General features: G+C 33.8%; 2 protein-coding genes across 5 annotated transcripts; one reads left to right on the top strand and one right to left on the bottom strand.

Annotated features, from left to right (window-relative positions):
* Window positions 1-2,113: 2,113 nt before the first annotated feature.
* LOC105155630 (protein FLX-like 4) lies at window positions 2,114-9,667 on the bottom strand. 4 transcript variants are annotated; one of them, XM_011071529.3, is made up of 4 exons: window positions 9,537-9,667; window positions 3,873-4,471; window positions 2,696-2,835; window positions 2,114-2,610 (listed from the first exon to the last, which is right to left on the bottom strand). In XM_011071529.3, the coding sequence occupies exons 2-4, from the start codon at window positions 4,409-4,411 to the stop codon at window positions 2,342-2,344; spliced, it is 948 nt and encodes a 315-aa protein (XP_011069831.2). In that variant the 5' UTR covers window positions 4,412-4,471; window positions 9,537-9,667; the 3' UTR covers window positions 2,114-2,341. The 4 variants fall into 4 exon arrangements, with proteins under 4 accessions (XP_011069831.2, XP_020547645.2, XP_088734071.1 ...); XM_020691986.2 differs by having other exon boundaries at window positions 3,873-4,432; window positions 9,537-9,616; XM_088877945.1 differs by lacking the exon at window positions 9,537-9,667 and adding an exon at window positions 5,457-5,666 and having other exon boundaries at window positions 3,873-4,432.
* A 9,210-nt stretch (window positions 9,668-18,877) lies between these two features.
* On the top strand, window positions 18,878-19,671 carry LOC105155629 (uncharacterized). The gene has a single exon (XM_011071527.3). The coding sequence runs from the start codon at window positions 18,986-18,988 to the stop codon at window positions 19,415-19,417; it is 432 nt and encodes a 143-aa protein (XP_011069829.2). The 5' UTR covers window positions 18,878-18,985; the 3' UTR covers window positions 19,418-19,671.
* The last annotated feature ends 3,732 nt before the right edge of the window (window positions 19,672-23,403 follow it).

Here is a 23,403-nt window from a genome sequence, read left to right as displayed (position 1 = left end):
TATTTTATTTCGTTTGATTCTTTCATTTCTTATTATTTCTCTAACTATTATAATTTTTGTAATTATTTTAGTCTGTAATCTATTAAAAAGTTTTGTACTCCATATTCGTTTGTAATAGTTGGATAGGTATCTCTGATATCCACTCTACAAGTCCTCAAACAATTTGGCATGGAGTTTTGGTCTTTATATGCTAATTTTTTGGTAATTTTGATCTCTCATCAGTAAAACGGTTAAATGACGTAACATTCATTTGGAGGGGAAAAAACAAATTATTTTCTATCTATTTTGTGGTATTTTCAAGCATTGATCCGATATACTCATTTTTTCTATTTTTCTTTAAGTTTCAAGAGACAAAAAACAAAAAACTAAATTTAAATAATTTTTTTATATAATTTTAATAAAATATTGTCAATAATTCTGTTCTTTAATGTAATATTTGCAATATAATTATTTTTCATTTAATGGGATATTTTGTACCTTTACAAACAACAAAATGTACTTATAATTATGTCAAAAATCTTATAAAAGGTGGTTTGGTCTTCCTTTTATTTTCAAAGTTCTTTTGTGTTTTTTTATTAATTAATTAATAATTGTATGGTGTTTAGATAATGCAAACTTTGATTTCTGCTCAAAGGATGAGGCACTAGAGAGTTGAAATATACGCTAAAAGACAAAGTACGGAGAAATTAATCATTTAAATTGCAGGAATATTTTATATTCATGGTGAAAGTTTGAACAATTATATTTGCAATATATATACACCCACCCAGACATACATATGTGTGTGCGTGAGTTCATAAATCGTTTTACAGCTGGAAAGAATCGCGTGCAGAGAGAACCATTTTACAATTTTATGGGAGTAACGTTTTTATTGTTCGGTTCATAAATTATAACATTAAAATTAACCTTGCAATAAAAGAACAAGGGCCTTATTCAGATCGTTTGGGCAGAACCTGCCCGATTTGAAAATATTATCAATTTATTAAAAAAAAATTATTCAATATATAAACAGTATTTTATTAAATATCTGTAGATAATAAATTTATATTTTTAAATAATAATACCAATTAATTGAAAAAAAAAATAATAATTGATCTTACAGGTTAGACAAATCGGGTCTGAAGAAGGAGGCGATTTTTGAGACAGGATTGATCGAATTTTGGGTCCCATCGAGACCAAAACAAGGTGGGGCATGACCATTTCGGTCGAAAAGATAGATCTGATGAAAAGGGTGAGTTTTGATACGAGCCGGTCGAATCTCAAGTCTATATAGAGTGGAGTGAAGCATAATAGAATTGATCGGTTGGACTCCAAATCCTATTGAGACCAAAGCAATGTATGTAGGGATCAATTAAAATAGAAACTTTTAAAATAGGATAATTACTCCATACATTGATTGAATTCGAATTCATATCCTTGCAGTCATGGAGCCTGAAGATTTGGTGTAATCAAGTATAAACCTCTCATGGTTTGAAAAATTACATTTGATACTACTAATCGTTTATTTTTTCTGATAAATAAATCTATCCATTAGTCAAATTTCATAAAATTTACTAATAGTAGCAAAAGAAAGGAATAAAAATCTATATTTATCCCTAATTGACTTACTACTGTAAAATGAATATTTTTTTTGACTAAATTACCTTTATACATCTTCAACATTAATACATATAATAAGATATATCTTCATTCTTATAAAAGTAGTTTGGTCAATTGAGAGTAAATATAAATTTTGATTAACTTTTTTGTTAATATCAACAAATTCAGTGAATTTTAATTAATTGAGAGATCTATTTGTTATACGAAAACAAATGTTAATGGTTCTAGGTATAATTTCCTAAATTATAAGAGGTTTACGTATAATTGCACAAAATATTAGGAGAGTACGGTTTAATTATCCCTAATTTCTATTGTGATGCTAATCAAATTCAACTTGTATTAAGACAATTTGCAAAACTTCAGTAGCACCCAAGTTCTACCGACAGCAGGTGCATTATTTCTTTCACCACATATACCATGCTGGGTTTAAATATCTGAAGACAGGGATGCTAAGCTAAATACATAAAAACAAGACCTAAACTACGTTGTCAGCATGCTCGCTCGATGGATGAAATGGAACCAAATGGGGTATCATCAAACACATCAACCAATAATTTACAACTGAAGAAACCAAACTGGGCTGCCAAAAGAAATTTTATACAAGAAATCTTAAAAGAAAGCTGCAGAAGCCCTTAGATCGATCAAAGTTCAAATATGATCAGCTACTGTGAAAATGTATTACCAGGTTAGTTCACTTCTCCGATACCCCAAAAGGAGAAGGCTCATTGCAGCTCATGAACATCTACGTCTGAGTATGGGATATATTATACATCACTCCCCAGGAAGGATTACCAGCAGCAACACCACTGGCACCGGCTGCAGGACCAGTGATTACTGGAGGGCCGACTGCAAATCCGCCAACGGCATATGGGTTCATTCCTGCCACTGCTGTCCCACCAACGGTGTGAAGATAAGGTCCAGCAAAACTGCCAGCATAGCCACCGGTTCCGTGTACAGGAGGTGGATATAAATTATCTGTGTTTATGTAGGGGTTGGTATATGGGATTGGAGCTGCGTAGGAATAAGAGCATTATTAGTACATCGGAAGGAAGAAGAAATGTAGATGGGATGTCAAAGTATGAAGACAAAGAATTACCACTAGCCCTCTTCTCAGCATTTAACACCTCGGCACGTAGCCTCTCTACTTCTTCAGCCATACCAATCAGATCTTTCTCCAAAAGCTTCATTTGTTCCACTTTTTCTATGTTTAAACCTTTTTCATATTCAAATGTCTTGCTTTTTTCCCGTAATAAAGAAAACAAATCGGTAGAAATAATAAGAACAAGATTAGTACAGCCAAACCACTCGTCACAATTAAAGGTTTATCACAAAAAGAAAAGTAATATAATGTCAAGCACAATGACTGGCTGCACAGACGGCTCAAAAAGTATCAGCCTTGAGGGAGCCAGATGCAATTAATAATTGAAATTTCAAAACTATGTACTATTTTAGAAATTAAATCTATTTTTCTTCCAACACATAAGTAGAATCCAAAGTACTCTAATGAAAATCAACTTTACAATTAGTACAACCAAACCACTCGCTATAATTAAAGGTTTATCACAAAAAGAAAAATAATTTGATGTCAAGCACGACTGGCTGCAGACGGCTCAAAAAGTATCAGCCTTGAGGGAGCCATGATGCAATTAATAATTGAAATTTCAAAACTATGTACTATTTTAGAAATTAAATCTATTTTTCTTCCAACACATAAGTAGGATACAGAGTACTCTAATGAAAATCAACTTTAAGAAGAACTATAACGATTTAAAGACATTCAGAGAGTTCAGTACAAAGATTTAGCAGTGTCATGCACAATTTTCTTTATCATAAAATGCTATCTATACTTCATTATGTTCTTATGGATAATAAAGCCATCAACTAGATAAAGCATTAAATTGAACTGAGAGTAATTGGAATATTATCTTATTCACATGATTTAGGGATATACTTATAATTTTAAGTGTTGCACTGGCCACCTTTGCCGCTGTCCATGCTGGTGGTAATTCAGCTTAGTCTAGATGTAATTTGAAAAAAAAAAATTCTTTTGCATCCAATAGTATGAAAATCATTCTACAAAATTTAGGGAACCATGAAGGCTAAAGCCACCTAATTGCCAATGTTTTAAGAATTTAAAAGTGAAGCATAGACAGTCCATAAAGAAAAGCACTACACAGGAAGAAAATCAGTTTAATATAAGATTAAATGCAGGTCATAGGGGGATGAGCAACCGTTGAAGAAATTAATGGACGTGAAGAGCTTATTTCACTCACCGTAATCTTTGATGCTCTTGCCTCAAGCTATCAAGGTCGGCATGCACTTCCGGTATCTTTTTAACAGTCGAACGGTAGTTCTCCAATTCATTGGTAGCCTGCTGGATTTTAGCAGTCAACTCTTGCCTAGCTTTCACTAAACTCCGTGCTTCTGTATGGGCCTCTTGAAGCTCTTTCTTTACATTGTCCCCTGCTCTAATTTCAGCTTCCAATTTCGGAATCTTTTCCAACAAAATGCGAATCTGAATGTCGGCTTCAGTTTGGGTACTTCTGATATGTTCCCTAAGTTTCTCTGCTTCCCGTTGTGCAGCTTCAAGATCCTGCCTCAAGGCCAAATGAGTAGATGCCAATTTATGATTGTCCCTCGCAAGTTGATCAATTTCTGCTTCCTGGGAAACCAATTTATTCTCTAAAAGTACAGGAGGAGGAAGTGGTTCCATAGGATGGAAAGCAGGAGGCAAAGGACCACGATGTATCATTTCTGAAGCTTGGATAAATCGTTCATCATATGGTGGTGGTATATTTCGTCTAGAAGCCATGAATAAGACAATTTCCTAAAGCTGAATGGACCAAGATCAGAACAATTTCTTGCTACTTCTCTGACAAAACACGAAAAGTAACAGATAAAGCTCAATAGAAGCACATGGTTCCATGAAATAGTACTTCTGATTATGTGCAACTCAGCAAACAAAACAACATATATACAATTGTAGGATAAGCCAAACTAAATATTTTCTGTAATGTATATGGCACCAGAGCTGAAAATCCTTAATTCAAGGAGACACATGACCTTAGCTATAGGACAATTTTCAGTTCACTTCAAGGGAAGACATAGCCCTGTATATTACAATATATTTTCTTGTGTCAAGCGCAGTCAAGAAACTACACCTATGTCTAGGGCTGTCAACGAGTCGAGCTCGACCATTTTTGTCGAACTCGAGCTCGAGCTCGACTCTGTGATTTAGAGCTCGAGCTCGAGCTCGACGAGCTCGCCCAGGTAGAGCTCGAGCTCGAGCTCGATGCAGTATATTTGAGCTCGAGCTCGATGCAGTATATTTGAGCTCGAGCTCGAGCTCGAACTCGAGCTCGATTTGTCGAGCTCGAGCTTGAGCTGTCGAGCTCGAGTTCCAGCTCGAGCTCGAGCACTTGTTCCAGAAAATTGTAGCAGAAAAATTTAACATTGCAGCAGAATGGAGGTGGGAAGGAGAGAAGAAAGAGACGATAGGAAATTCAGAAATGTTACCAATTGATAATGGTCTTTCTTACAACATTACAACTCTTTTACAAATAACTCTCAAAGCAAACAAAAGTGTAAGGAACTAAGGCTGGAAAGGAATCTAACAACAAGAATTAAACAAATCCCCTAAAAACACAACCTAACCCAAGAAAAAAAATTAAAGAAGATGCTAAGAACACACCCAAATCCAAGAAAAAAAATCCCCCTAAAAACCCAAGAAAAACAAGAATTAAACAAATCCCCTAAAAACACAACCAAACCCAAGAAAAAAAATTAAAGAAGATGCTAAAAAGACACCCAAACCCAAGAAAAAGAAGAACGAGCAAAATGCAACAGAGAAGGATTACCTTAAAGCAGTACTCGTCGCCGTCCTCGTTGCCGACTGACCGTCCTTGTTGCCGTGAGTTTGGGACTAGGGTTCTAAGAGATGGGTTTGGGGAAGAATTGAGAATTTGAGAGGAGAGAATGGGGAAGAAGCAGAAAGAGAGAAAGAAAAGAGGAAGAAGAAACGAGAACAAGAGAGAGAAAGTGATGGGTTTTGATTTTGACTTTTTGTATTACTATTATTATTATTATTATTATTACTACAATTATTATTATTATTATTACAACTATTATTATTATTATTATTATTATTATTATTATTATTATTACAACTATTATTGTTATTATTATTATTACTACTACAACTATTATTATTATTATTATGATTATTACCACTATTATTATTATTTATTATCATTACAACTATTATTATTATTATTATTATTATTATTATTATTATTAGTATTACTACAACTATTGTTATTATTATTATTTTAAATCATGAGATCAAATCATAAAATTTTTAGATAGATATAATTGAAATTAATATATGTTCACAATTTGCAAAATGTATATATTTATAAATGTTAGTATAACATTGATTTAACCATCATCTTACATTGTTGAGCAACATGGGTTAATCGGGCCATCAAAATTTAGATCCGACCGTTAGATATGGTAAAACTTACAAAAAAATACATTTCGTAAAGTTTTAAACTTATTGGATATACGGATGTCGAGATATCATACTCGAAACATAAGAGTGATCATTCAAGACGGTGTATAGTTGGATCGGGCCATGTGATTTTAAATCATACCGTCTGATATGATCTAATGAACACAGTCTTGTATATATTTAAATTTCGTATGAATCAGGAGTCCGAATTTTAAAATATCGTAATTATTGATTAAATTTTTTAATCTCATTATATATATAATAAAATAATAATTAGAAGTTCAACCATCATCATTATTATTAATATTGTTGTTGATATTATTATTATTATTATTATTATTATTATTATAATTTTTAGCTTAATTCATAGGAATTACTAAATTTTGACATAAATTTATAAATAATAAAAAATCATAAGTGAATTACTTGTCAATTTAAAAAATGTATAACATAATACAAATATATATTAAAATATAACATAAAGATATTATAATAATTTTAATTATAAAAAAAATTATAATTTACTAAGTTGTTGATTAAATTTATTTTTATATAAAGATTAAATGTATAAATAAAAGTACCATAGTTTATTATTATTCAAAATAAAATATATGATATTAATTAATAATTATAATATATGGTCAATTTAAATTATAAAACTGATCAAATATTAAATATAAAATTAAATATATAAAAAATTTAAAAATAAAAATATAAAATATATATATATATATATCATCAGGGGACAACCAAGAAAATTCGAATATAATTACCACAGGAGAGACACTGTGGGAAGACAGAGATCTATTCGATTGGAAACCTCCCAAAATCAATACTAAAGAAATTTATAAAAAATCGTTTATTGATTTTAAGTCAGCTTATACTATAAAAACAGAAGAACAAGTTTTACCCCTGGTATCTGACCAACAAACATTACATTTATTTTCAAAAGCTTCTATTATTAAACATATTAAAAATGGATATAAATTTCTGCATATTGGTCTTGTTCAAATTGCTATAAAACCTTTAACAAGAGAAGGATTAGACACCAGTGTGTTTCTAGCCTTAAGAGACTGTCGACACTTAGATTTTTATGATTCCTTACTCGGTCTAGTAGAAACTAGTCTTTGTAATGGCCCAATTTATTTCAATTCTTTTCCAAATTTCACTATTTCTCTTAATGATCCTCATATTTTGGATATTTTAACTTTAAATGTAAAAAACTATAATTACAAAATGAAATCTGGATCTCATATTTATGAAATATTCTATAGGCTACACTACAAAATTACTAATACTGGCCTAGATATTCAAGCCATATCACACACTAAATCACCAGGTCAAACGGTATTTTGGGAAATCAATAGAGCCAAATCTACTCTTTTAGTTCCAAAAACTATAGAATGGAAAAATGTTACTTTACCAGAAACATGGAATTTACCACCAGGATCAATTCCCCCAACTCAACCCATAGAAAATTCAGAAATTGATCAAATTACCCAACATCAAGATGGATCCGTAGGAATAAAATTTTGTAGATATATATATATATATATATTCACCAGCTCGGGAGCCATCTCGCGAGCTGGTGAACAACAAAAACCAAGCTCGAGCTCGAGCTCGATAGGAGCTCGAGCTTGAGCTGGCTCGACTCGAGCTCGAATTTTTCGAGCTCGAGTCGAGCTCAAAGTCGAGCCGGCTCGCTGAGCTCGCGAGCCGGCTCGACTCACCTGCCACCCCTACCTATGTCTCTCTTAGAATGTGAAAGTTTATAAATATTGTTGTAATTATAACTTTTTACCTTTGGTTCACCTACCCATGATGTCATCGATGAAGCGCAATGCAATGTGCCTAATTCATAGTGAGAACCTTGGGTCAACTATATAGAGAAAATGTTAAGTTTATAACTTCAAACCTTGTTTTAGCCGTAAGATAGTGGAATAAGGAGCAATAAAAATAGACTCAAAGATCTAAATCAAGTCATTTGGAAAATTCATACATATAAGAAAATCGACAATTAGAAACTTTTAATATTAAGAATGAATACCAGCACTTCTACATAGTCAGAGTAGTCGATAAAAATGCAGATATTTGATTGTCTTAGGACACATCAAAGCATCAGCGCCAAAGCAGGTTTTTTACATAAACTACTGAAAAAATTCTTGAGTATAAAAATGTAAAAGTACATGCAAATATGTATATGTGGAGATAGAAATTTTTATAGTTAGCATCATTTGTTGAATTTGGTGAATTATACTCAAATCTAGTATTGAAATCTATCTTCTTTTGCTTGTGTTTCGTGTGAATGTGCGAACACGGGGTTAAGTTGGCTTGGGCCCATTAATTCTGGCAACTCGAGTTCAATTTCAAATGAAAGTTGCACCAATTTTTTCGGCTAGGGATGTCTAATCACTTAAAGACGCATTTCTAGCATTCAGCATCATTGTCCATGGAGAATGCTCACCTTTTAGTGAACTGAATGCAGGGAACTCTAACCATTTCTCTTAATTGCAAGTAGGTTATCTAACTAAAGAAAAAAGCATCAGAAATGAAGGTTTTAGTCTTTTTCACTTTATGCTTCTTCCATTCCCTACTCACTCATGCTGCTTGGTGACATTTTTCTTGATCCCTCCCCCCTAATAGAACTACTTTTCTTATAAGAGGAATCATGGATTTGCACGCTGGGAAACCCCAGTGTCCTCCACCTTATTCCATCAAGAGTAGTGGTTGATACCTCAGGGGGAAGTTAAATTTGTTGCAAGCCTTATATGTATTCGTCACAGCCCTCTTAACGAAAGCTATCATTTCTTAAGTCGCGGCTCTCAATAACAGGCCCAAAATCTAACACACGAAGATTAAAAGCTCGCCATATATTAAAACTACCTTATCTTCTCACTTGCTTCATAAGAAACTCCCTCAATCATTCAGCAGATCAAATGCTAACAGAATCTTTATCATAAAACTTTTTCTTGATACACCACTTCCCTGATGCTATACCAAATGCCAGAAATTGCTTTTCCCCGAACAAATAAACCCACTCCAACCAACCCGATAGACCTATGAAAACCCATATCAATACGCAAATTCACACAGGGAAATAAAAGGAACAAGAAATTTCCCAAAAGGAGAAGCAGCACTAGCCAAGTGAGCCAAAGAACTGGAGCGCCCCCACCATTCAGCACTCAAGTTCAAACAATTCTTAGTAATTCTCTATCAGTAGAATAATCAGATAACTCAATTCCAGAAAAAACAAAAAGAAAAAAGAAAATCACAATTAACAGAATAAAACACACAATCAATCTGACGGAAGTATGGTAAACGAACATATTAAAACGGAAGAAAAAAAGAATTCAATTTTATTGAATGATTATTGAATTTCTGAAGAAATTCAACATGATGCCCAGGAGCAAAGGTGGAAACATCTAACCTGAACCCTTTACTGCGATTTTCGCTCCACAGATAATATCTACAATTCCCACATGCAGCCAACGGAAATAGAGAATGAGGAGAAAAGCAGAAAATTAGGAGTGGCAATTGTGAAACACATCCTATTTCAATGATACTGGTTGTGTTAAGGTGTGATGCACATACCGAGTCATACCCTGTGGCGCCAATCGTTGGCTGCCACGCGTCTGACCAATTAATTGCTGATATTTGGATAGATTTAAATTACAAATAAAATTTAAATTTAAAAAAATTGTAATTTTGATACCATTATATAGTGCCAAATGCAATTTTAGAACCAACGTTTTGAAAAATACCTTAAATAGGTACCACAGTTTAGTCCCTACTTACAAATATGATACTTCCATTTAAGTGGGTAACGGACAACGTTTAGTTGTTTTGGATGAAAATTGAGGGTTCTAACGTTTTTTTTTAAGTTCATTCCAACTTATTTTTACCATTCTTTATGTATTTTTTTTTGGTTGGTTTATGTTATTTTTAAGTGATTTTTTTTCAATTTAATGTTCGGTTTTATGTAATTATTTTTTTCAATTTATGATGTATTTTTCTTGTTTAATGCTTTATTAAACCTGTATTAAATGACTGAACTTGTAAGCAAGGAGCAAGAAACACTAAATAAATAGTAGTGAAGTTAAGAGGTTCTCTCTCTAGAAAGAATGTTTTGCCTCTCTAGAGTGTCTCAACATGGATTCACTCTCTAACGATTTTCCTTCAAGTTTCTGCAAGTTTTGGTTCAATTAATCAAGTCTCCTAGTGCTGCACTATAATTCTATCGATTGTTTTGTGGTTTTGAGGGTGCCTGGCCCTTTGTTGAACCTCTCTCGCCGTTGGGTAACTCATTTTGGTTCTATCTGCCGGATTTTCCTCTTTCAGTCTATTACTTTCATTTCCTTGCTGTTGTGGAGGTTTTTGCTGCTACTAGGAGTCCCGTTCGCGGCCTGAAGCTTGCCAGACGTTCATGTTGCTGGTGGTGTGTTTATTCCATTTTTTCCGGCCATCTCCAGCAGCCTGGAGGTAGGTGGGAACTTTTCCACTATGTTTGGATTAATGTTTTGGATGTTTTTGTTTTGGTGTTTTGGAGATAGAGAGAGAAAAATAGAGATAAGTAAGTATGTGTTTTGAGATAGATGGTATGTTTGAATTTGTGTTTTGATATAATATAAAATAACATAATAAGTGGTGTATGTTTGATGTTGAAATTTGGGAGACAGGAGTTACTGTTCATTGTCAAATCATATCTTTTAATATATATATTTAGTAATATATATGTATATATAGTATTTTGTTTGTTAGTGAAATATAATATATATATTTATGTTAAGAGAAGAATAAAAAATAATAAAAAAAAGTAATAAAAAAAATTAAATTACAATTGCACACCTAGTGAAGGTGTGCAAAATACAAAACCAAACATTGTGTTTGTTTTTAGGTTTAGCAAAAGACTACCTACTGCTGCACAGACTGTCCCTTATTGCATCCAGCACTGCCTGCCTGCTGCCTTGTTTCACCTATTGCAACAGCCTTGTTTGACCTGTTGCACAGTCGCTTTCAAGCAGCCTGCCAGCCTTTTTGTCGTTTCCTCTTTGGTGTAGCAATAAGCTGTTACAGCTGCTGCAATTATTGAACTTCCCCTTTTGCTTAGCAACCCTGCCATGGAAAAATCAAAGAAAAATAAGCAACCTGCTGACCCTATTAGCTGCCCCACAAAACCCTTCGGCCAACAACTTGCCACACAAGTTTTTCGCGAGGTAATAGTGACAGCCGGCCAACTGGCCACCCAACCCGTTTCCGCCAAGGAAGCCGTCGAAACCTGCCGTCAGAGCCAAGGTTGGTTCGCCTGACTTCATGAATTTATTTCTTATTTGGAGGCTTCCCCCTCCTTTATTACTAAGAATGATGCAACCACCAGTACCGGCCCCCAGCCGGATGAAACGCTGCTGGGCAAGGAAGCTAAAACTGAAACTGCTGACATGAAAAAGATCTCCTTTGTGGGTTTATTTAGCAACAACTGCAATCTCAAGGATGACAACAAGCTCATGAAATTTGCGGTTGATGATGGACATCTCAAGTTGGGGTCAAGCGAATTGATCGACGTTCGAACTAAACTTGAAAACTGCCTCCTTGGCTACATTGCCAACAAGTTTTAGGGGCTTAAAGCACTACGTGCACTATCCCAATCAGGGGGCCCAGCTTTCAACAACATGAAAGTGGGTGGCTCATTTTCAGATTTAAATGGGATGAAGATAGACAGCAAATTTTGACTGGTGGATCGTACTTTATCTATGGACATCTGCTCCTACTAAAAAACATGCCGGATTGTTTTAAGTTCAAGAAGTATGACATCAGCCTTACTCTGATTTGGGCCACCCTTCCAGTGCTTCCACTTGAATATTGGCATCTGAATGCTCTAGGCAAGATCGGCTTGAGACTGGGCACTCCCATTGCTATGGACTCATTGACGATGAAGATGAAGAGGGTTTCGTATCCCCGAATTTTGGTTGAAGTTGATGCTTCTACGAAGCTTGTGGACCAAGTGGAGTTTGTTATGCCAAATGATGTAACTAGAAAATAGCCGGCACTAACTCAATTCTTGTGCCTCGTTGATATCTAACTTCGTCGAATATAGAATCTGGAATAAAATGCTAACCTCTGTCAAAACACTCCAGACATACTCAGGAAACATTTTACGAGGAAAGCAAAATGGATCAACTTTTGCATGAATACGTGACAATTACGGCTCTTCATGCTGTGCATCCTCAACTCCTTCATGTCGACGCAATGGGCCAAATTAGATGCGTAACCATCAGGAAATTTAAGATGACTAATCTATTCATATATCCTCCTCTTCTGCTCCTTCGTCAGTGTATAACGGCTTTAGGCATCACATTCGATCTTCTTTTGTCCATCTCAAGCTCTGATCGACTATATATGATCTTCACGTCCTTTCGTGCAATACGATTGTTCTTCATTTTTTCCTATATGCCCATCACGTATTGTTATATTTGTCAAACACATTCTTTTCAATATGCATGACATCATTGTGTAGTATCAGATGCGTCCCCTGGTATTCGAGCTCCTAGAAGATGCTTTTCTTTGTCTACTTATGCTCTCTACAGTAGTCCAGTGGGAGTGCCAATGGTACTTCAACTGCAGGACTAAACTCTACAACCCAATCGCGGATCTCTTCTCCCATCAATCTTGGACGTGCAACCTTCCTTTCGATTTGATTCTTAGTGAATGCTTTTTTGTTCCTACGGTACGGATGGTCTTTGGAGAGGAACAGTCTGTGGTAGTCAAAGTAGCACGCCTTCCTACCGTTCTGCAAATCGAATGCACGTGTGTCATCCATACAAACTGGACATTCCATAACACTAGCGATACTCCATCCAAACGCCATCTCATAAGGGGGTAGGTCGTTCATGGTCCACATCTACATAGCTTGGATCATGAATATCTCGTTCTTTACACTGTTGTGCGTTAATACACCACATGCCACAAATTCTGAGACTCCTCGATCAGCAGCTCCAGGTAAATATCGATGAGATGGTTCGGATTGGAAGGGCCAGGGATCACCATCGTCAGGAACATATACTCAAAACTCATGCACATTTTCAATGGAAGATTGTACGGTGTAAGTATAACGGGCTAACATGAATACATATGTCCGTACTGCCGATGCGGTGAGAACCCATCTGTGCACAAACCCAGTCTAACATTACAAGGCTTTGCTGCAAAATCGGGATATATTCGGTTAAAATACCTCCATGCCTTAACATCAGATAGATAGCACATAGATCCCTCCTCCATCTGATGGTGGGCATGCCACGTTGTTTGCTCGACAGTCGCTTCTGAAGCATACAACGTTTGCAGGCGAGGAGTAAATGGCAAGTACTAAAGAATGGCATACGGGGTTTTTTTTGTGGTTAGGATTTCGCTCCCTGGTCAGCTTGTACCTAGCTTCTCCAGAAAACTTACAGTAATCTAAATCAATGTCCTCCTTCCAGTACAACATGCAATCATTCTTACACACATCAATCTTCTCAACAGGTAAACTAAGTCTCTTATCAACTTCTTCGTACTATAGTAATCAAGGGGTAGGGTGTGATCTCGGGGCAATATATTATTAGCCTATTGAGATATTTGGTCGTATGTTCGCTCAGATGGGCCTCGATCTTGATATTCACCAACTCAACAACCAATGCCAACTGAAGTTGAGTGTAACTATTCCATAACGCCTGATCGGCAATATGCGCTACATTATAAAATCGATTTGCCAGCCCAAACATATAATCATAGGGGTCCGCACCGTAATATGAACTAAGCCCGGCATCAGTAGGATAGTACCTTGTATCATCATTAATGGCACCATCCTGGTTATAATTAGACCAAAAAGCCTGCCCGGCGGCATTAAAAATCATCTTTTACGCTCAATTCATCTACGTCGTATCACCATAGTGCGTACTTGTACCCTCCTGCTCATGAGCAGCGAGAGTTTGCTCCTCCTGCAAAGGGGGCATGGTCACGGCCTTAAAGTACTCTTGCACCCTCTCCTCGTCATATGAAGTCCAATTATAATACTCCAGTATAAAACCTTTAATATACAAGTCAAAATTTGCATCGTCCACGGTTTTAAAAACTTCATTTTGGCATTTCCGGCATGAACACTTAATTTTCTCACCGTCCATATAGATGCAGTAACGTCATCCTCAAACTTCAGCATAAGACTCGCCCTTCCCGGCAAGTTCTTCTCATACATCTATCTCCTCAACTATCTTAACATGAGAATTCTACAAACACATATATATTATTATAACATGAAATTTAATTAATAAAAGTACAACAAATATAACCAAATGATAAAAAAGGATTAAAGTTATTACCTGATCAAAATAACTTCAAATATCAACTAAAATTCGAGGGAGATTGACGAACAAGAGTATAAAATATTAGTGCAATAGTGAGAGATCAAGAAAGTTCGAGAGGGATTGAGAAAATAGAGAGAATATAAGAAGAATGGAAGAAGTTAGTGAAATTAAATGAAAATAGAGGAACATATATAGAAAAATTTGGAACTTTCTCTGGCACACCAAAATAGTCGTTAAGAGATAATCGTTGATGCACTATCTGTAACTGTCTTAGGAACACATAGAGGAATAGTTACATATCCGTTAAAATATAGCCGTTGTATAATTGTTGGAACGGTTTCCGTAATACAATATTATTAATATATGAAAATCATTCCAAATTGTAACAACGTTCGACACGGTACTTATAACACATTCAGTTTCAAAGAAAACTCATACTTAAGAACGATCTTTATAATATTCGTCCTCCCATGTACTAGAAGTGTCTCAAATTGTACCTGATTTTGGAATGGATTTACCATCATATTTTCATCACGTTTTGTCTCATATATAGGAACGGTCTTTTCTTGTCCGTCCCTACTTTTAACACTGTGTTCCCAAATGAGTTTCAATTATTTACCATACAAGTTTGAACCGATTTTATGAACACAACTTGTAACACTTGTTTTGGGACACATTTAGTAACAGTTGAGCCGTTCTAAAATCACAAAACATAAAAAAGAAGGATCGTGATGTCAACAACCTATTTTCGTTACTCAAGAGTGCCAAGGACCGTTCCATAATAGTCGTTCTATCCCTTCCAAATCCAATCTTTTTTATAGTGAAACCGCCAAATCACCCAAAATCGCACAAAACTACACCTTTGATTTTGAATTTAAAAATAGCGACTTTAAAAATTATTTTATAAAATCATCAGTGACAAATCAATTTAAAATTAGGTTTAAAAAAATTGAGGTCGCACTTTGAGCACCCCTAGTAATATCCACACACAATTCTTTTTATAGTACTCAAACATGTGTACTTTATTAATGGCACGCAGCAAAATAAGTTGCTTTAGAAACCAAAAGTTCAATGTGAAACAGAGAAGCTAATCATGTCCATCAACATCTTTCTCCACAATACTAGTGCACACCTAATTCTAGACACTTGTCATAATATTTTAGCAAGAATTCTTGGGAAAAAGAATCCAACCATATCAGCCACAAATGCTGCCACTAGTTTATATTAGAAAAATGATTGACTTATATGTGCTCCAAATCCTTCCTAAAAGTGATTGGGTTGAACTTTTTATTGTAATATTTATTATTTTGTGTTATATTCATAAATATATATTAGGTGTACAAAAATTATTTCATGTGTTTATTTTAAAAAAAACAACTTATACATATATATATATATATGATACATGTGTATATGTATTAAAGGGGTAACTATGCTTAAATCCTTTCTAAAAATATAAAATTATACTTTTCTTCAAAAAAAATTTTAATATTACACTTATACCGCTTCAAAAATTCTTCCGTTACAGTTGACGCTCTTCCGTTAGAGTTTGGATTGAAAATGTTAATGCTAAGAATTACATAAATTTTCGATTTTGGCTCGCATTCAATATTTTCATATATAATATTTTGTACTAATAAAGGGATAATTAATGTAATATATATTTGGAGTGAGGTTAATAATATTATAATTTTTTTTATAATACGTATAAATTATTATATGAGAATATTAAAAAGGGTAAAATAAAAAATTTATATAATTTTTTGCTAATGTTGGGATTTTTTCATCCAAACTCGAACGAAAGCAAGTCGGATGTAAACAATGATTTTTTGAAGAGGAGTGTAAGTGTAATTATTTTGACAATTATTTAAAAAAAGAAGTACAATTTTATATTTTTACAGAAAATTTAAGAATTAATTAACCCTATAAATGCAGTAGAAGATGCATTACAAAACTTTTAGAAACTTTCAATCCGATGTGCGACTATATATATGTAATGAATAAATGTAAATCAAAATATACAGGTTTAGAAAAGAAATATATTTGTTAGTTATGTATATTTAACATTGATATATACATATATAATTTACGTATATATAAATTATTGATAATTAAAATTCACGCTATGATTGTAATTTTAATTTTTCAAAAAATAAAAATAAATATAAAAAAGGAAGTAATTCGATTAGAGTAGCTGGTTGGTACGATCGATAATACGTGTGCACCATGAAAAATTACACCACCCAATAATTTAGGTGGTACGATCGATAATACGTATTAAAACAATAATTTAGGATGCCCAGAACCCCAATCCAAGCACAAATTAAACTAACAAAGATTGCTCAATCATAATTTTAGAATTTACTATTTACTACAAATTTATTTACTATGAACCAAAATTTTGGTAAATAATTTTTGTCAACTATAGTTAAATAAAAAATTGATACAAAATTTAGATTATTTGAAACTATTTTTTCCATGACTATGATTTATGACAAATATTTTGTTATGACTTTTAGACATGACAATATTTTAATTATACTCACAAAACCACGGCCAACAACTATTACTTAAGCATAAACAATAATTATTATTAAAATAGAATATTTTTTATCCTCATAATTAATAATGATTAAATATTAAATTTCTGTTTACTGTCTCCATTATGGGTGGCACAAAGTCGAGCTCAACCTTTTTGAGCTCGAGCTCGATTTGCAGGAATACGGCTCGAGCTCGACTTTTACATGATGAGCTCGAACTCGAACTCGAACTCGAGCTCAATATGACGAGTTCGAGCTCGAGCTTGGTAAATTTTTTTATTATTTATTTATTATTATTAGATTAAATCATGAGATCGAATCATCAAATTTTTTATATAAATTTATAAGTAATAAAATAGATTGCATAATACATACTATGTTATAAATATACCAAAATATAGTATGAAATTTTAATTTATTGTTATAAATATAAACTACTAATTAGTTTAGTAGTAATATAATTAGTAAAATATACCAAAAAAAAATTCATACTGAACAATTTAAAAATTGTAGAAAAGTATCCATTATCTGAAATAATGCAATCGAAATACATAAAAATATTTTATAGTTGATATTAATATATGTTCACAATATATTTATAAATGTTAGTATTACATTGATGTAACTATCATCTATATTATTGAACAACATGGGTTAATCGGACCATCAAAATTTAGATCAAATCGTTAAATATGATAAAGCTTACAGAATAATACATTTGATAAAATTTTATACTTATTGGATAAACGGATGTTGAGATATCGTACTCGAAACATAAAAGAAATAATTCAAGACAGTGTATAGTTGAATCAGACCATGTGATTTTAAATCATACCTTCAGATATAATCTAATGGACACAATCTTATATATATTTAAATTTGGTGTGAATCGAGTGTCCGTGTAAGATATCATAATTGTTGTTTAAATTTTTTTATCTCATTATATATATAATAAAATAATAATAAAAATAATTAAAATTATTCAACCATCATTATTATTATTATTATCATCATTTTTATATTAATTCATAGGGATCACTAAGCTTCCACATAAATTTATGAGTAATAAAATAGATTGCATAGTGCATAGTATGTATCTTGATATAAATATAAAACCCAAAAATTGATAAAAAAATCATAAGTGAATTACCTGTCAACTAAAAAAAGTATAACACAATACAAATATATATTAAAAGATGACATAAAATTTATATGTGTCATATTAAATAATAATTTTAATTATAAAAATATTATAATTTACTAAGTTGTTGATTAAATTTATTTTTGTATAAAGATTAAATGTTTAAATAAAAGTATCATAATTTATTATTATCTAATATAAAATGTATGAAATTGATTAATAATTATAATATATGGTCAATTTTGAGTATAAAATTAATAAAATATTGAATATGAAATTAAATATATAAAAATTTTAAAAATAAAAAATATATTAAAAAAATAAATAAATAAAAGAAACTCTTGAACCGATGAACAGAGATAATTGAGTTCGAGTCAGCTCGAGCTCAACTCGTTGGACTCATGTGACACCCCTAGTCTCCACCCTACTAATGAACTCCTTGGTGAAAAACCCAAGTGTCGAGCATCATTCTCATATCCAGAAGCTTCCAAGCAATCATGTCCTATTCTCAACTCAATCCAATTCAAGAAACCGCGTCACCACATTTCTGCTAAAAAATACATATGATCATTAACATATAAAGATATATATCAAAGTCAATTTCAATCATAGTTCCACTTCGTTAGTGGAATTCTTGGGCCAGCACCATTCATCTCAATCAAGCAACGTGTTACTCCATCCCCAGCACTTCTCTATTCATATTTACGTACCAACCTTAGCATCCACAACTATAAATAGCTAGGATGTCTGCATTCTGACATTCACCACAAAAACCCTAAACACTAGCACCCAAGAAAACAGTGTTACATCACTTGCTTCTTGCTCTGCTAATTAGGAATCTTACGAGGATAGTCAGCCGGGAACAATGGCGAAATTCGTGAAGTCGTTTGTTCTCCTTGCTATGCTCATGTTATCAGTTCTTGCAATGGTTTCTGAAAGCCGAGTTGCAAGAAAGGACCTGGGCGTGGACTTAGGGGGTGGGGTTGGAGTTGGTGTCGGAGCGGGGGTCGGCATTGGTTTAGGAGGTGGTGGCGGCGGCGGCGGATCCGGAGCTGGGGCGGGTTCTGGGTCTGGCTCTGGTGGCGGTGCGAGTTCTAGTTCTAGTTCGAGCTCGAGTTCAAGTTCAAGTTCTGGTTCATCAGGTGGTGGCCATGCTGGCTCAGAAGCGGGGTCGTCTGCAGGGTCGTATGCTGGATCACGGGCAGGATCGGGTTCAGGTGGTGCAGGGTCAGAAGCGGGCTCGTCTGCTGGCTCACGGGCCGGGTCTCGAGCTGGATCAGGAGGCTACCATGGGTGAAGGAATTGTCAGTGATTGGATAAGGAATTAATACATGTGTGTGTACGTTAATTAATATGTTTGATGAAAAATAAGATTGAGATGGAGTATGTATTTTAGGTCTATATGTGTAATATATTATTAGATCATGAAATGAGAAAGAATAAGTGCGTTGTGTGTGTTATTTAAAGGTGAAAGAAAGCAGTATTAGTATAGTGGTCTGTGTGATGTACTATTTATTAGGGTCTTATGATAATAATATATACTATATATCATGTCTGATTTTCTTCAACATTAATTAATTTCTTGCAGTTAATTGATTTTTTTTCTTTTTATTGCGGCCACTAAGAAAGTATAATATTGTTGATATAATTTAAAAATTGTCAACAGCTTAAAATATATATTAAATAACAATAAAAAATTGTATTTTTATTCATGTAAGCATGAGGTGAAAATTTTAAAGGATTAAATGTAATTTTGTTCCTTTAACTATACTTAAATCCTATTTTAGTCCTTTAACTTGTTAGAGTTTAGATTTGGTCCTCTTATTTTCGCCCTAGTTTCACCGCCACCTACTTTCTAAAAATCTGCCGCCGTCACTCAAGATTGCCGAAAGCCACATATACTGTTCGACTCCCCAGCTCAAGACGAACAAAACCCCTCAATCAATTTCAAGTTTCGATCACCACAAAGACTGGGCTTTCCCCTTCACCGTCGCAGCCTCTTCGCGTCAATTCGCCGCGGTCCGTACGAACGGCGGTCGTGGACCACTACAGTTCGACTCGCCTCTTCCTTGCGAGTCTAACAAGATAAGTCCCAGCCATTTTCATCAACTTGGTGTGGAGATCCAAGGATTTGAAGTTCACAGCCACCGTCACGATTCTTGATACGCACCCCTCTTTTTCCGCCACCTTCTTTTTAAAAATCTACCAGCGTCACTCAAAATTGCCGAGAGCCACATATACCGTTCGACTCCCCAACTCAAGACGAACAAAATTCCTCAATCAATTTCAGGTTTCGATCACCATACAAATTGGGCTTTCACCTTCACCGCTGCAACCTCTTTCGTCGATTCGCCGCGATTCGTACGAACGGCAGTAGCGGGCCACCACAGTTCGACTCGCCTCTTCCTTCCGACTCTAACGAGACAAGACCCAGCCATTTTCATCAACATGGTGCGGAGATCCAAGGATTTGAAGTTCAAGGCCATCGTCCGGCGGACTGAATATTTTTTCGGTGAAAAAAGTCTCAAAATTGAGCAATTAAAATACATAGAGGACCAAATCCAAGTCCTAATAAGTTAAAGGACTAAAACAGGATTTGGCTATAGTTAGAGGACCAAAATTGCATTTAATTCAATTTTAAATTTAATATATTGAAGACAAAAGTTGTGGGATCTTGATAAAATGACCAAAAAAGTTCACGTGACCAGCTTATTTGGGTGTACTTTTTCTTGCCAGTTTAGCAAATTCTGCATATTTTTATCCTTACTATGCGAAATTTTTGAAATGAATAATTTGTAAACTGGATTCATATAGGATTAAAAATATCACGCCTATAACTACAAAAATAATTTTATCCATTAGAATATATAAACTGAAAATTATTATGCCATTCAAAGATTTAATTAATTTCTCTAAGGTACTTCTAGCTGGTGACTTATCAATTAATTATAAATATAATATAACATATATATTATTTATATTATAAACTTGTCGGGGTACCAAATAATTTAAAACCCTAATTCACAATTTGTTGGCGCTAAAAAATCTTGCAATCAGCTCTTTAAGCGATACTTTTCAGAGTGATGCAATGAGCCTCATTTACTTTAAAATAATCCAATGCATGTCTTTTTTGTTGACGTCATATTTGCAAGATCTTCTTAATATTATAAGAACAAAAATATTCAAATCTGATCACCTTATCCCATATATATACTTGTCAATCTTTTAAGAATTTCTAGTTACTATATCTCATCTAAAAATGAAAATTTTGTAAGTTTGATCCCATAATTCTAGGAAATGACAATTTTAGCTTCTACTTGAATTCAATTTGTCAATAATTAAGTGTTGTAATATTAAAAAATTTGACACATTAAGGACAAAATAAACCAAAAATTTGCAATGTGATCAGAACTTGGGGAATTATGTGAGGTATATGCCAAATTCCATCCAAGTTTGTAATTTTCAGCGAATTTTATTCTTAATGTGCTATTATTTAAAAAAAAAATACAAAACTTGCCAAATTGAATTCAAACTAGACTAAAAATGTCATTTCCTATAGTTACCGTCACAATTTTATTCATAACACAACCAAAAGTTTCTTTTATTTGTTTTCGTGAAAATTATTTCATACATACATATAAATATGTTGGTCTCATTCATAGAGAGATATATTAATTGTAAATTCAGTTCCGTATATAACTTATTCACCATGAAAATAATTCTAGTCATGTTCACTAAAAAAACATTACTATTTTATTAGTTATGGATTAAAGTCATAGTAAATAATTATTATTGATCATTGTCAAATAAAAATTGATGCAAAAATTTAACTTATTAACAATAAACAACATTCATATTAATAATTAACATAAAAATAGCCCAACCAATTTCTCCAACAAATAAACCCAACAGATTATACCATCCTCATCATCATCTTCCTCCTCTTGAATAAAACTAAATAAAAATAACAGAGGGATTTGGTGGTCGTGGCAAGAGGTGGTGGCGGCGAGCGGTGGGGGTGAGAGAGAGGCGTTTGGGTGGGGACACTGTAATGATTGGATCGGTCTCCGACAGATTACAATACAAAAATAATTACAGAGACTTAAATATAATTACAGGCCTTCCTATAATAAATTACAAAAATTCAAAGGAACAGAAAAATGGTTACAAGAAATAATCCTGGAAACAGTAGTATGAGAGAAACAAAAGACATAAACCAATATGAAGGCTCAGGAGCCAAAAACCCAAGGCCTACACAAGGCTAAAGGCCACAATCTTTTACCAGTTGCTCAAGAACACTCAAGCGACAAAGGGATTTCGAACCACAAAGGTTTCTCTACAAATCCACACAGGATAGTGCCACAAAGGCTTTAATCTGAACCACAAAGGTTTGGCACTAAGGCTATTTTCAGAGAGTTTCAAAGAGTGGTAAGAAGATGAGAGAAAGGATGTCAGCTTGTTAACCAAGAGCCACAACAAACCAGCAATTTAAAGAGGATGTTCATAAATGGCTCAATAACGACCATTATTGGAGAATGGAAGAACACAAAACCCCGAGGGTTAATGGGAGAACCCTAAGGGTCGATTTTCTGGGGAAGGTGAAGAGCAAACGAAAAAGAGAAGAAGGGGGAAAAATGGATTAGGGTTATCAGATGAAAGGGTATAAGTATTAAAGCAACTGGGTCAAACCTTAGTGGGCCGGTATAGTGGATAAGGTGGGCCAATGGGTTACAAAAATAACAGTTCATAGATTAAGAATGTCAAGAAAAGTTTTAAATTTTTCTATAGATAAACATTTTGCAACCAGAGTCAATCAACCATTCATACATATTCATAGAGTGCACAGAATTCACATCGTAGACAACAAACATTTCACCAGAATCATCAGAAACATTGTTCACTCTTTGTTTTTCATCAGTATGATTATCTCTGTTATCCTTCTTTGGTTTTCTACAATTCTTAATATAATGTCCTTTTAAACCACAGTTATAACACCTTTTTTCTCTAGTTTTATCATCTCTAAATGAGTTATCCCTGGTTCTAGACTTACTCCTATTGTTGTTTCTGTTTTTGCTTCTACTTCTACTGTTATGCCTAAAACTGAAATTTCTAAATCTAGATCTTCCTCTCACAGAGTTTACCTCGTGTTGATTATTACTAGACCTATTTGCTTTTAGATCTATCTCTTTTCTTTTTAACCCATTCACAACAGTATCTAGATTCACACTATCTCTACCATATTTTATAGCAGCTTTCACGTCAGAATATGTCTCAGGTATGGCA

Source organism: Sesamum indicum, linkage group LG2 (assembly GCF_026168435.1).
Source record: "Sesamum indicum cultivar Baizhima isolate 11 linkage group LG2, ASM2616843v1, whole genome shotgun sequence".
NCBI lineage: Eukaryota > Viridiplantae > Streptophyta > Magnoliopsida > Lamiales > Pedaliaceae > Sesamum > Sesamum indicum.
Note: the sequence above shows the minus strand (reverse complement) of the source record. Positions and strands in the feature narration are given on the sequence as shown.